The sequence below is a fragment of the Oncorhynchus nerka genome, linkage group LG15 (genome assembly GCF_034236695.1).
Source record: "Oncorhynchus nerka isolate Pitt River linkage group LG15, Oner_Uvic_2.0, whole genome shotgun sequence".
NCBI lineage: Eukaryota > Metazoa > Chordata > Actinopteri > Salmoniformes > Salmonidae > Oncorhynchus > Oncorhynchus nerka.
In genome coordinates, this window is record NC_088410.1 from 25,074,641 (window position 1) to 25,089,975 (window position 15,335).

General features: G+C 42.0%; 1 protein-coding gene across 1 annotated transcript; it reads right to left on the bottom strand.

Moving 5' to 3' along the window:
* Window positions 1-221: 221 nt before the first annotated feature.
* Window positions 222-15,047, bottom strand: cxcl12b (chemokine (C-X-C motif) ligand 12b (stromal cell-derived factor 1)). The gene is made up of 4 exons (XM_065001346.1): window positions 14,878-15,047; window positions 10,649-10,766; window positions 5,122-5,205; window positions 222-3,474 (listed from the first exon to the last, which is right to left on the bottom strand). Exons 1-4 carry the CDS (start codon window positions 14,942-14,944, stop codon window positions 3,444-3,446), a joined length of 300 nt encoding a protein of 99 aa, XP_064857418.1. The 5' UTR covers window positions 14,945-15,047; the 3' UTR covers window positions 222-3,443.
* Between the last annotated feature and the right edge of the window lie 288 nt (window positions 15,048-15,335).

Consider the following 15,335-nt stretch of genomic DNA (forward strand, 5'->3'; position numbering starts at 1 on the left):
TTCAGTCTTATCTAATGTGACATTTTGTGTCAGTAAGTCTGTAGTCATAATGAAACCCAACTGTAATGTTTCTGCACTGCAATGAAGACAGAACAGTAACACTAAAGGAGAAGTGAAACATTCAAATAAAGTGGAGACGATTCCTACCACACTTCTCTATTGATGCCACTTTCAATAAATACACACTTTATCATTTTCTTAAGAAGAAATGAAACATTCCATTTTATTTGATATGTTTATTGAAAAAGAGGGTGAGTATCATATAGGGATCATATTGCCCCTTGGTTTATACAAACAGTGAACATACAGAGTTGAATGAAACAATCCATCGTAGATGAAGGATACGTGTGTCGTAAGCTGCCTCAAAAGAATTGAACGTTGTAACATGTCATTCACATTGTCTGGGGAGAGCACCCATATAGAACACATACACTTCTGACAAAACACCTTTCCACTTGGGATGTTACTGCTTTATGCAAGGATTTATCTGCACATGTGGTCCAAATAACAGATATGATGAGTCAAATGGTAACAGCCATGTTGTTTGGTTTGGTTGTGGATCTAACTGCAGCATGGCATTGAACAGAATGCTTCTCAAACACTTAAATAATCACCAAATCCCCTTCCTTTATGACAAACCTTACAACGATGTGATACAGATACTTAATAACCTCTGGACCAAAACACCTGCACTCAGCTCACAGACTGAGATGCCTGGAGATTTGAATGGACCTGGAGCTCTATTTTGACAGTAGAAAAACAATGGCAACAGTAAAACAGTATAGAAACCCACATCATTGAGGAATGGCTATATCTGGGAGGGGGGGGGCTTGATTGAAAACATGTGTGGGTCCCCTGGCTCATACTTAAATGTATTGTTCTCTGTCTTGGCTCAGTGGTACTATTGGCACTTCATATTTTAAACTCTGTGGAATGCTGTCAGGAGAAATAGAACAGACTCCCAACAACATTGTGTTCTAAGGGGTCCTAATGAAGAATTAATTGACGTCTGCCTGAGCTGAATCTGAATTAGAATCGGCCTGAGCTGAGATATCCTAATGACAACAGGAATGTTTGTTTTAAAGTATCTCAGTACGTTGCGTTACATTCCGGATTTATTAGATTTTGCCCATCTTGCATCAGTGGATGAAAGGCGTCAGATTATTGGTTGATTAGAATAAACCTCCCCAAGGGAGGATTGAATCATGGGAAACTATGGCAATGAACCCTGTATCTCTATAATATTCTGTTGTTGTTCAATCTAGACCTGCCGCCACAATTTAATCTGGGGGACTATAAATGTTTATTACGTTAACTTCAACATGTTGCAGCTGCACCAAATGAAGTTAATAGACACATAACATGTTTTTTTATGATATTGCAAATAAACGTTTTTGGAAAAGTGATAAATGTATAAAAATACAGTAGTACTGCGGTTGGGATACAGTACTCTATGGTTATGCCTTCATCTAATACTGCTTAAATGTACTTACAAATACTGTGTTACATCTCATTATCTTAGAATATATAAAATATACAAAAATAAAAATCATTACAGTAAAAATACCAATTTAAAAGACTTAAAGTCATAAAGTGGCTCAACGATCAAAGTAGAATAACTTTCTTTCGCCCCCAGTTCAGCAACATTCAGTTTCAATGTGATAGTCAATACTGTAGTATAGTAACAGGTGGCTGTATACTGGCTTTAAAATCCTGCCTCAGGATATGTGGTGGTTTATAACTATGGAGTCGGCCTAAAGTGAGCTCCTATGCAATTGATGAGTGAAATCCAATAATCCGACAATGTGATCCTGTATAGAAATGTATGTAATGAATCTTACTGCAATTATTTTACGCCAGTATTTGTTGGTAAATAACCAGAATATTGAGGTAAATGAATCTCACATCGCTTGTGTTGTTGAAAAATGACTTGGTGTCTCATTCAATGCCTTACAGCCTAGACTACAGCAACGGACAACATTACATTCACACAAACTGTATAAAAAGCTGCATTGATATGGGGTTTTATCCCTGTTTTGCATTACAATCTTATCCTACAAGGCCATCGTTCTTACAACCCTTGGCTTTTGCTGAGTTGCTTAAGTTACTTCTAATTGTGTGGGCTTTCCTGTTCGGCACAGGACTGAACTGTAATACAGAATTGTCTGCCTCCAATAAAGGCTGTTGGCTTGTATTACAGCAGATAACTTCCCCTTTATTACAACAGATAACTTCCCCTTTATTACAGCAGGGGTTTTCAAACCTCTCCCCGAGGTCCCCCAGGCGTTCCATGTATTTGATCTATTCCACAGCTAGCACACCTGATTCAACTTGTCAACTAACCAGCCTTGAATAGGTGAATCAGGTGAGTTAGTTCTGGGCTACAACTAAATTGTGAAACGCCTGGTGGTCCCCGAGGAGAGGTTAGAAACCACCGGCCCGTACGCATCGTCTGATTCGGCTCTTCACTGGTCTGTTCTGGTGAATGGAAACTCCATGTGATTCAGTGCACAGCCTCGCTTCCTGAAAAGACATGTATCAGTTCAAACTAATGTCTTCTGATCCCCAGAGTTGAAACACCTGAATCAATGCATGTCCTTTGTTATCGTTTGAGGATCTCCATTGTCTCGGCTAGACTGGAATTCTTGTTAAGGCTTGACATAGAAGTTGCCCCTAACCACAGATCTAAGATTTCCTTCCATACCATCCTAGACTTAACCATCAGGGATTCAACAACATCTGACCTTGGATCAGTTAAGGGTGACTATCTATTTCCCCTGTTATGAATGTTTGACCAGCCCTGATTGGTCGCCTCTTACAGAGTGGGCTCAAGCCATTGGACGGCTCATTCCTGTTCCTATCCTATGACCCCTCAGTCAGAGCCCACCCCTGGTGATACCCACAAGCCCTTTGCTGGGCACATTTGAGACGGTGAGCCGGGTGTATTAACTTTAAATGTCCCTTTACTGCCTCTTATAAAAGTAGGAAAAATACTTTATATACAGACGTACACTTACACACTCAGTTCAGATACACACACACACACACACACACACACACACACACACACACACACACACACACACTAAGAACAACCACACAAAATAAAACACACTGCGCTCACACACTCTTTACACACGTACTCACACATTCCGATATAATTAGATATATGCACTTGGTGCTAACAGCGTGAGGAGAGGTGTCTGCAGTGTGGGGGGCAGGGTGGCTGTGGGGTCAGCAGCAGCAGCAAGGCATCATGGTCTGTCTGGCGGTGAAGTGCTGGTTTTGCAAGCGTTCCAGAATGTTCCAGAGCGTTCCAGAGTGTTCCAGAGCAGAGACGTGTAGCTACAGAGTTACATATCTGAGTAGTGGAGGAGGAGGATGAGGAGGAGAGCTGGCCTGGAACTGGGGCACTGCAGGCCGGTCAGGATGGTGTGTCTCCTTTACTGAGCACGTCTTCTGGACTTCTTCACCCTGGAGAGACAGAAAGAGAGGAATAAGACACTGATTGAAGAGGTTTCATGGGTGTAACTTCATTTTTCCGTGTGGCCACTTGACATCACCTGATTAGGAACAACTCTGGGCCCTAATGTCATTTTATGGTAAATACTTAGTACGGTGCTCGTAGTTATATTGATGCTATGTTCTGCATCATGCAGGGTTTCAAAACATGCATTCTTAGTAAAAGGTTTCCAAAAGGGTACTTTGGCTGTCCCCATAGGATAACATTTTTGGTGGTTCCATGTGGAACCCTCTGTGGAAAGGGTTCTACATGCCCCCTTAAAAAAACTAACAAAACAAAAACAAACAAATGGGTCCTACATGGAACCCAAACGGGTTCTATATGGAATCAAAAGGGTTCTAACTGGAACCAAAACTGGTTCTTCAAAGGGTTCTCCTATGGGAACAGCCAATAAACCATGTGACCTTTTTCTCTAAGTGTGTAACATGTCACATAGACCTCCAGTATCTACTGTAGTTGTGTATCTACTGTAGTTTAGCTTGCTATTTTGAGAAAACGCAATCTTTTGTAACTATGCCACATTGGGAACTAAACAGCAAGAAAATGCCTAATTTGTGGTAAAATGCTCCTCCATTTTAGATGTATTTATTAAAGGCGTTTTTAAGAGGCAGACATTTTGCATGGTTGGTGAAAACGATCACCAGAGGAATGAGGAATGCACATTTAACACACATTTTAACTGCACAACCCATTTAGATTCATTATAATATTCTGTATAGTGTGTTTGTTATTGTTTATTGTAGTTTTTGACAGTTTACTCCTTGGCTGTAAAACGTAGTGGAATTGTTTTCCCTTAGTGGAATGAGTTTCACTATTTGTAGACAAATTAGTCCTGATCATTTTGTGAAAGTGCCTTCAATTTACACATATTTGTTTATTTATACATAAACTGCTGTCTTTTAGCCACGAAATGAATGAAGTTAGTTCAATTGTGAAAGTAACACCTGTTTTTTTGGCCAAAAGTTTTAGGTAATAAATCTGTAATAAAAAAATAAAAGACTGTGATTTCATGACATTCTACTCCATCCCTGATTTCCCAGATACATTCTGATTGTTTACTGAAAGACCTGGAATGCTCCGAATGCCACGCTTAAATGATCAGAGGGATTGCAAGGCGTGAGCAGAAAGCATTCTTTCCCAGTCTTTAATTCATATCTCAGTAGCCATCTGAGTAGCTAGCACGCATAATGAGAAACAAGCACCCAGAACCTCCAGTCACTTTCATCTCTTTTAATGAGACACACACATAGCAACAGTTCTAATCATACCGATAAATGAGCCATTTCAGAATGCTATGTGGACAGGTGGCCATAAAATGACACTTATCTGTTGTTACTGTACTTAAGCAGTTCCATTTCTCCTATTTCTCCCATTTCATTTGGATTTTGCAGATGAAAACAGCTGCACATTTCATTCCGTGTCTCTCACTGTTACCAGCGAACTAGCCTGGTCCCAGATCTGTTTGTGTTGTCTTGCCAACTCCTATGGTTTGGCGTGACAATAATAAGAGTTGGCAAGTAAGCACAAGCAGATGTGGGACCAGGCTACCCTGTGATCAGCTCTTACTTGTCAAAGAGGGAAGTAAGGTTTCTCCTTACTTGTTAATGGCATTCTTCAGGTACGTCTGCAGCCATTTGGTCTCGGGGTTAATGCACACCTCCCTGTTGTTCTTCAGCTTGGCACTGTGACCGGGGGAGGGAGGGAGGGAGGGAGAGAGGGGAGAGAGGAGAGAGAGAGAGAGAGAGAGAGAGAGAGAGAGAGAATTAGGCAGAGAGAATTAGGCAGAGACTCATTTCAGTGTTCTCCGAGCATCCACTTTCTCTGTTTTCTTATCTGATTCAAGGATGGAATGATCCGAAAAAAAGTCCAGTAAGCTCTCATGAACTGGCCTAGCGTCTTCTCACTCTGGTGAACATCCAGGGATAGTGTGCTGTGTAGCTGTAACACACAGTAACACACATGCCTGATACGTGGTGTCAACTAGGGTGAACTGTGGCCGTGTTTCGGTCAAACTGTAATGAGACTCGTGGGCCTTGGAGCAGCGAGTTGAATAGCACGAGTGGCACGTTTTTATTACACTTAAATGATATACCGGTACATAGATAAATAAATATAGATCATTTATAGGTTTCTTTTGAACTAAGAATTCTGAATGCAACTATTTCAGTTTGACCAGTCTGTCTTTATAGACTCAGATACAGTGTGTAATCTTATATATTTGTTTTATAATAAAAAAACATTTCAAAAGGCTTACATTTGAGGTAATATTTTTGAAGTCATTCATTTCTGTTTGACACAGTTTTTACTGAAATCTAGTCTGTATAATTCATGTATCTGAAGATTGAAGAGACATCTGATGAACTCTGTGTACTGTAATCTAAAAGTTAATGTGTTCCATCAATTCGATATCGTCTATCTGCTCATTCAGGGTCAAAATAAACAAACATATTAAAGATAAATGAAGTTCACTTTCCTTTAAACCAACTACTGTACTGGACTGGACTGTACACACAAAACAAACATCACTCAATATGATATAAGGCTGCAAAGTCAACAGTAACATAATGTATCTGGAAAAATAAGTTATTTGACCAAAATGATATTTATCAAGCTTATTTATATGGAACTAAATTCCAGGGACATTTGCAAGACACATCTGCCAGTGAACAATCAACACATTATTCAAATCACAAACATATATCTTTAAGAAGAACAAACATATTATGAACAAGTTGTAAGAATAACAATTATTAAAACTTGTATTCACAGCATATTTTAACCCACAAAACATGCTTTGCGCCAGTTGTAAGGATCAGAATGCATTAAATCACATCAAGTCTCCCCACCACCTGCCACAGGTGGAAAATCCCATCTCTCTCCTTCCACTTAGACAGCTGTTGCAGTGATAACAAAGCATGGTAACACTGATCTCTTTGTTAAGCCGGTGGTACCAACAATAAGAAGGTTTTGATGTCAGGCCATTTAGCCTGGGATTTACAGACTGTGGGGTGTATATGGGAGTAAGTGGTACACCTGTAGCGGACTGTAGTGTGTTGATAGAGGGTTGACTTGAGTGTCGACTTGAGAGAGGGGCATTTGTCCCGAGATCGGACACTTTTGTGAGTGTTTCTGATCCATGAGCTTTAGGGGGAGACGGGGTAGGGTGTGTGTGTGTGTGTGTGTGTGTGTGTGTGTGTGTGTGTGTATGTGTGTGTCAGCACTCTCTCCTCTCCTCCCCTCCTTCCTCAAACATATGGTTCTAACACCTCTGTGTCAAAAGGTCGTGTTTGAGAGTTAACAACTCAGGTAGCGCCTCACCACCTCCCCTCCCTCCCTCCTTCTCTTCCTCTCACAGCCCTGTAAATTAAACACATTCCTCTCCACCTCTGAATCTCTCCTTCATCACTCCTTTACCGCTTTCCTGATTCAATTTCACCTTCCCCAAACTCTCCATCCCTATTTAACACCAACCTCTTCAATTGACCAAATGGCCCACCTACTACCCTTACCCCAATAAGATGAAAGAACAGCTCAAGCGCATCAAGCCCCTTCAAATCCCCCCAAAACCAACATCCCAATCGTTTAGATAAATAAAAGGCGGTAACTGGATTCCCTGTTTGTTTATCTCTAGGATACCCCCTTCCACCCTCCCTCCAACCCCCATCCTGTCCTCTTTTATATATTTAGTGCAGCTAATCCATTTTACTGTTTTGTTTTGATGTTTCTCCTGGTTTAGGTTTATTCCTCTAGGGTGTGTGTGTGTGTGTGTGTGTGTGTGTGTGTGTGTGTGTGTGTGTGTGTGTGTGTGTGTGTGTGTGTGTGTGTGTGTGTGTGTGTGTGTGTGTGTGTGTGTGTGTGTGTGTGTGTCCAGACGCACGCACGCACGATCTAGCGTCTGATTGACTCTGTTGGAATTCGGGGCTCTGGGAGTCTGGAGCTTCTAACCCAGTAGGTAGTAATTACTTCACAGCAAGCTAATGCCAACAAGCAGGAGGAGACAGGGACGTGTAGGGAGCGGTGGAGGGGGTGAGGGGGGTGTAGTGTTACCCCTGTTGTCTTTCATCCAAGGACAATAGATATATCAGAAGAGATGCGAGCTCTCTGCCCCTCTCTCCCCTGCTGCTCAATCATAAATAACTTCAGGATGGGCTTTGGAGGGAATAAGAGGGGAAAGTGGAAGCTTTTGGTGGCGTATGTGTGTTCCTTAATGACTGCGTGTGCAAAAGTGTGTATCTCTAGATGATTGTGGGTCCTGACCAGATTTGTATCCTTACTGACCCCTTGCCATGAGTTAACCCCCTAATGCCCCCCCACCACCCCTTCCCAACCCCCCAAACCCCTCTGGCTTTTTGGCTCTGGCCACCTGGTTTCTATAGGTTACAAATAGGCAAAGCATTTTGGCTTAATGCGTTCCAGGCCATTTAAATTACACTAAATGTGGGCGGCTGGTGAGCGCAGGGAATAAAAGAAAGAAGGATAGAGAGGGTCAGCTGCAACATAAAGGTCATCACATTGACCCCTAATGATTGATTCCTTAACAAGACTAAAATCCCCCCTAGAGCTAGCTTGGAGAGAGACACTCCTCTGTCAGCTTCCTCTCTCCTCTCCTGGCCATTTATCGTGTTGTTCTAATCTAAACATCTCTTTCCATTTGGGGAGAGCCATAGTAACTGCATCTCTTTTCTCCACTCTCTCTCTCTCTCTCTCTCTCTCGCATTCTCTCTCTCTTTCTCTCGCTTTCTCTCTCTCTCTGTCTCTCTCTCTCTCTCTCTCGCTTGCTCTCGCTTTCTCTCTCTCTCGCTTGCTCTCGCTTTCTCTCGCTTTCTCTCTCGCTTTCTCTCTCTCTCGCGCGCTTTCTCTCTCGCTATCTCTCGCTATCTCTCTCTCTCTCTCTCTCTCTCTCTCTCTCTCTCTTTCTCTCACTTTCTCTCACTCTCTCTCCACTTTCTCTCTGTCTTTCCCTCCACTGTGGTCCTCCAACTGCAATCATTAAAACCAGATAATATGGGACTGATGCTTAGCCGAATGGAATGGGACCCAAAGTTAAGCGCCATTAGAATCCACATGGGATCTTATTAACAGAGGGGTCTTACTGGGCTGAATCAGGCTTTTCTGAACAGGTTTTGCCCTAGGAGATGACTATAGGAGTTGGCAAGACCACACAAACAGATCTAGAACCAAGTTAGTTTCGCTGTAGCAGCTGATAATAGGAGTTGGCAAGACAGCACAAACAGATCTAGAACCAAGTTAGTTTCGCTGTAGCAGCTGATAATAGGAGTTGGTAAGACAGCACAAACAGATCTAGAACCAAGTTAGTTTCGCTGTAGCAGCTGATAATAGGAGTTGGTAAGACCACACAAACAGATCTAGAACCAGGTTAGTTTCGCTGTAGCAGCTGATAATAGGAGTTGGTAAGACAGCACAAACAGATCTAGAACCAAGTTAGTTTCGCTGTAGCAGCTGATAATAGGAGTTGGTAAGACAGCACAAACAGATCTAGAACCAAGTTAGTTTCGCTGTAGCAGCTGATAATAGGAGTTGGTAAGACAGCACAAACAGATCTAGAACCAAGTTAGTTTCGCTGTAGCAGCTGATAATAGGAGTTGGTAAGACCACACAAACAGATCTAGAACCAAGTCAGTTTCGCTGTAGCAGCTGATAATAGGAGTTGGTAAGACAGCACAAACAGATCTAGAACCAAGTTAGTTTCGCTGTAGCAGCTGATAATAGGAGTTGGTAAGACCACACAAACAGATCTAGAACCAAGTCAGTTTCGCTGTAGCAGCTGATAATAGGAGTTGGCAAGACCACACAAACAGATCTAGAACCAAGTTAGTTTTGCTGTAGCAGCTGATAATAGGAGTTGGTAAGACAGCACAAACAGATCTAGAACCAAGTTAGTTTTGCTGTAGCAGCTGATAATAGGAGTTGGTAAGACAGCACAAACAGATCTAGAACCAAGTTAGTTTAGCTGTAGCAGCTGATAATAGGAGTTGGTAAGACAGCACAAACAGATCTAGAACCAAGTTAGTTTAGCTGTAGCAGCTGATAATAGGAGTTGGCAAGACCACACAAACAGATCTAGAACCAAGTCAGTTTCGCTGTAGCAGCTGATAATAGGAGTTGGCAAGACCACACAAACAGATCTAGAACCAAGTTAGTTTTGCTGTAGCAGCTGATAATAGGAGTTGGTAAGACAGCACAAACAGATCTAGAACCAAGTTAGTTTTGCTGTAGCAGCTGATAATAGGAGTTGGTAAGACAGCACAAACAGATCTAGAACCAAGTTAGTTTAGCTGTAGCAGCTGATAATAGGAGTTGGTAAGACAGCACAAACAGATCTAGAACCAAGTTAGTTTAGCTGTAGCAGCTGATAATAGGAGTTGGTAAGACAGCACAAACAGATCTGGAACCAGGCTAGTTTATCCCTACTTGACTATACGTATCAGGCCAAGGTCCTTCTGGTTTCAGCCAAGCAGGCTTGTGCTGTGTTAAAGTAAAGATGGTAGATAAACGAAGATGTCACATTTCCAGTCTGCTTAAGGGATGGCTCTCCCATAGGCACCAATGCATTAGCAGCTGGGTCTGGTCTGCTTAGTTCATTGACTATATATGAACAAGAAAAAAAGGAGGGAGTGGGGTGAGTCGCTTCCTCTTCCACCTCTGGTTAAACTACATAGCAGTGGTCCCGTAGAGCAACATGGACCGTGGCATTGACAGGTGTCTGTCCAGCCCTGAAACAAACACCACTGCTTTACTGGGCCTGCATAGTTCTGGTTTATCTCCAGGAAAAGTCTGTCTAAAAATAGTGAATAGCTTCCCCTTCTGTGAGCAGCAACATTGTGTGTGCTGTGTGGGATGTCCAGTGTTGGCCACCATAGTCCTTTCTTATCTGTGCAGTGCAGTGTAGTGCAGGGCTGAGGAGAACATGGGGTTGTCTCCTACAAAACGTCCCTGTTACTCCCCAGCCTTGTAATGAAAACATTACAACGATCTAGTTGTTCTTATGAGGGGCGTGGAAGGTTTTTCACATGACAAGCTAAGGAACTTAGCTGTAAGTCTTCTAAAACACAACCCAAAATCAGGGTTAAAAAGCATCCCATAATGCACCAGCAGGTTACTCACATGACTTGGAAAGGGCAGTTGGGTGTGTGAAGGAACTTGAGCTCTCTGATGCTCCTCTGAGGGACGGTGTTCAGAGTGGAGCGACACCAGCACCTCTCTACCAGGCTGATGGGCTTAGCTGAAAACAACAACCACAGACATAGTAAGATACTGTACCAGGTACCAGGTACCGGACACTGAGAGAATGTGAGCTTCGACCATTTCTATGTCTTAAAACTAAAACAACCAAATCCCAGCTCACAACGCATGATGATAGTTAGAGCTGAACCAACAATATGAGCCTCAACGCCTCCAAAATGCAACAACTCACAATCATTGCAGGCAGGAAACGAGGATGAATTTGTTCATTTCATATAAGAGTACTTAGAACAAATATGTTTAATCTACTGTCTCTAACCCCGACAATGCATGGGAAAGTATACTGTACATTTAGCTGACTTTAGTCCCAAGCTAGGATGACTTTGTTCATTTCATATTAGAGCTTGTAAGAACAAACAGGATAAAGTAGAAGACAGATGTCTGTTTCAGCTGGACATTGGGGATTAAATTCATCTTCACTGTTACTCCATGACAGCAACGGCTCCTAGTTAGTGGTGTGTGAGATTGGTTTACGCAGTGTTACAACCAGGTCTCATCAATAGCTCACACACACTCACACACTCTCACCAAACGTTCACCGTACACACTCAACACTACTCTACTTTTACCTGTTGTTAATCATCTTCACATTCACTGGGATAAACTCCAGTATTTCTGTTAAATCTGTGTACAAAGCTGGGGGAAAAGTCCCGGACTTTCAACTGGCCTGCGGAGCATGGCAGAGAACTACACTTTAGATTAAACTAGCAAAAAGAAGCATTTGAAGAAGATTACTTGACTATGTTGTTCAAGGTCAAATACCACTTTGAAAGCTCTAAAAGGAAAATGCATTTCATTAAAAAAATTCAATCAAACTGTTATTAGTTATTTATACATTTCAAATAAAATGCCGTTAAGACAAATCAACACACATGTTCATGTATTTAAATACATACCTCAAATAATCAACACACATGTTCATGTATTTAAATACATACCTCAAATAATCAACACACATTCCCACCAAGTACAAAACGACTGTATTTAACCCGGACAATGCATGAGAAAGTACACATTTACCTGCCTTTAGTTCCAAATGCAAGGCAATTAAAAAGAGATTAGTCTGCCACACACACTCACACAAGCATATGCACGTATGCACGCACACATACACACATGCCTACACACATGCCTACACACATGCCTACACACATGCCCACACATGCTCACACACACACACACACACACACACACACACACACACACACACACACACACACACACACACACACACACACACACACACACACACACACACACACACACACACACACACACACACACACACACACACACACACACACACACACACACACACACACACACACACACACACACACACACACACACACACACACAAAGAGACTCTCAAACCAGCGCTCATTGTCCCATCCGCCGTCATACTGCCTTTTCACTATGAACATTGAAGACACAGCTCTCTATCCCAGAAGAGTCCTTATCGTTCTACTCCACTGGGGCTCCCAATGTTTTCCTCCTTTCTCAAAGCTCCAAGAGCACAAAGCTTAGATTCTTATCAAAAGAGTCCCTTTTAGAAGTAGGCTACATTCTTAGAATGAGTGCATATCACCCCTGGTTCCTACTGGTTCCTGAAACGAAGAATCTTTTTACTCAATAGCACATACTCTGGCTTTTGCCTGAAATGTTCTTAGATTCAGGGATTTCAGAGGGGAAACCCTGCTGGAAATATCACACAAGATTAACATGAAACGTGACATTCTTCATAACCTGTTTCCAACAATGCTTTTTATTCCTTTTTCTTTGAAGATGGGAAGAGGTCCATTGGCTGAACATATATACATGTCTCTTCTCCAGTTGCCTAGTGGTTGTAAAACCTTCATGAAAGACTCTCTGTTTACTTTAAAACACTTTGATATTTACATTCTTTTCATTTCTTGAATCTTACATCTTAAACGGAGTACAAACGGCTCCCTTGTTTGACTGTGGGATTAAACCGCGATCACATGAATCCACTGCAAAATAACCAACAACAGGAGAGAGAGAGAAGTCCGAGAGAAGAGTTGAAGTTAGCTCAACCTCTGCTGTGTTATGCTAAGCATGTTGTTTACTACCCCTCGCCAGGGAGACCCTGACTGCATAGACGACAGGATGGCCGGGGTGATGGAGGGGTAACTTGTATATTTATCTGTTTTTTTTTGTTGCTTTCTTTTAACTAGAAACTAATTAGGGGCTAAACAAGGCGGGTTGTGAAAGAAACTAACTAAATCCCAAATGGAACCCTATTGCCTATTTTGTGCACTTCTTCTGACCAGAGCCCTATGGGTTTCCCTGTGGGCCCTGGTCAAATGTAGTGCACCGTATAAGGGAATAGGGTTCTATTTGGGAAGCAAAGGTTGTAGCTAGATGCTCACTTGTGGCCGGGTGCTGTAAGCAGTATGCAGAATGAGCCAAGATTAGCATGATAATAGAGCCTGATAAGGTGGAGGGTCATTGCTGTGATAGTGGTTTGGGGGAGACTTAGTCATTTGGGACACTGACTCCCTGACCCATCATCCTCTAAATCGGAAGATCTTTCTTTCTTTATTTGACAAATAGTTTTAAATGTTCATTTGTATGCCGTTAAAGATGTAAGATTTGAGGAATTAAAGTGGTTGGAATATCAAAGTGTTAAAAGCAAATAGAAAAGTAAAGTTTTACAACAGAAGGCAACTGAGAAGAAACATAAATAATGGCCAAAGTCAATACAAACCCCAGACATTTCCAGAATAATCCAAATAACCATCTACTTACAATCCAACTATACAAACAACAACAATTCAACAAATGCAACCAGTTTGAGTATAACATCTCCATCACATCACAACAATCACTTACTTATTTGACCAGTTTGAGTAGAACATCTCCATCACATCACAACAATCACTTACTTATTTGACCAGTTTGAGTATAACATCTCCATCACATCACAACAATCACATACTTATTTGACCAGTTTGAGTATAACATCTCCATCACATCACAACAATCACTTACTTATTTGACCAGTTTGAGTATAACATCTCCATCACATCACAACAATCACTTACTTATTTGACCAGTTTGAGTATAACATCTCCATCACATCACAACAATCACTTACTTATTTGACCAGTTTGAGTATAACATCTCCATCACATCACAACAATCACTTACTTATTTGACCAGTTTGAGTATAACATCTCCATCACATCACAACAATCACTTACTTATTTGACCAAAACCAGTCAAACATCAAGGAGCCAACAGACAACGTCCACAACCACAAGTCATAACCACAAGTTATTCTGCTGTGTATCCCTTCTCTCAGCAACACCAGCCAAATGTCACAACCACAAGTCATAACCACAAGTTATTCTGCTGTGTATCCCTTCTCTCAGCAACACCAGCCAAATGTCACAACCACAAGTCATAACCACAAGTTATTCTGCTGTGTATCCCCTCTCTCAGCAACACCAGCCAAATGTCACAACCACAAGTCATAACCACAAGTTATTCTGCTGTGTATCCCTTCTCTCAGCAACACCAGCCAAATGTCACAACCACAAGTCATAACCACAAGTTATTCTGCTGTGTATCCCTTCTCTCAGCAACACCAGCCAAATGTCACAACCACATCTATTCTAACAACACCTACCTCCACAACCACCAAAACGTCCTCCTTTTCTATAACAAATCACATCCCCAGACATTCTAGAACACATATATAAAGTCTCTCTTTGCTAAGTTACTAAAATGACTAAAATAAAAAGATAGATAAATAAAGATCGATAAAACACTAGAAAGACACACTAACAGTCTTTTAAAAAAGGGTTCCAAAAGGGTTCTTTGACTGTCCCCATAAGATAACACGTTTTGGTCCCAGGTAGAACTATTTTGGGTTCCATGTAGAGCCCTCTGTGTAAAGGGTTCTACATGGATCTCAAAAGGGTTCTTCCTGGAAGCAAAAGGGTTCTACCTGGAACCAAAAAAGGGTTCTTCAAAGGATTATCCCTTTTATGTTTGAGATGGCACCTTTTCTTCTAAGAGTGTAGAAGACATGCCCAGACAGATGAACCATCCCCAGACCAACTCACCCGTAGAGAGAGGTACATCCATGGCCACAGCCAGTAGGGCCAACACAGCCAGTACTTTGACATCCATGGTGGGCTGTATGTAGTAGGATGGAGTTACAAGAGGCTCAGGGCTCAGGTTCTCACAGCTACTATCCAGCAGGGCTCAGTGTAGACTGACTGTCAGCTCCTCTCTACACACTGTTAAAGCACGGAGGCTGAGGGAGAGAGAGAGAGGGAGGAGAGAGAGAGGAGGGAGGCTCCTAATTTCTCAGGAGGAGGCAGGGGGGGTGGGGGGTGGGTGAGCTGCACCGGCTATATGAAAGGCAGAGACTTCCTCGATTGTAAATGTTCTGGCTGACAATCAAGAAGAAATTCTCTTTCTCTTATAAGTTATTTCTCTCTCTATTACTTTCATTCTCTTTCTCGCAATGTCTCTCTTTACGTCTCGTTTTCCTTCTCTCTCTCAGGTCTCCTCTCTT

Coding starts and splice junctions, on each gene's coding strand:
- cxcl12b (XM_065001346.1), bottom strand. CDS start 14,944: ATGGATGTCAAAGTACTGGCTGTGTTGGCCCTACTGGCTGTGGCCATG. Junction 5,206..10,648: donor AACTGCCCTTTCCAAGTCAT/GTGAGTAACCTG, acceptor CCCCGGTCACAG/TGCCAAGCTGAAGAACAACA. Junction 3,475..5,121: donor CTGAAGAATGCCATTAACAA/GTAAGGAGAAAC, acceptor CTGTCTCTCCAG/GGTGAAGAAGTCCAGAAGAC.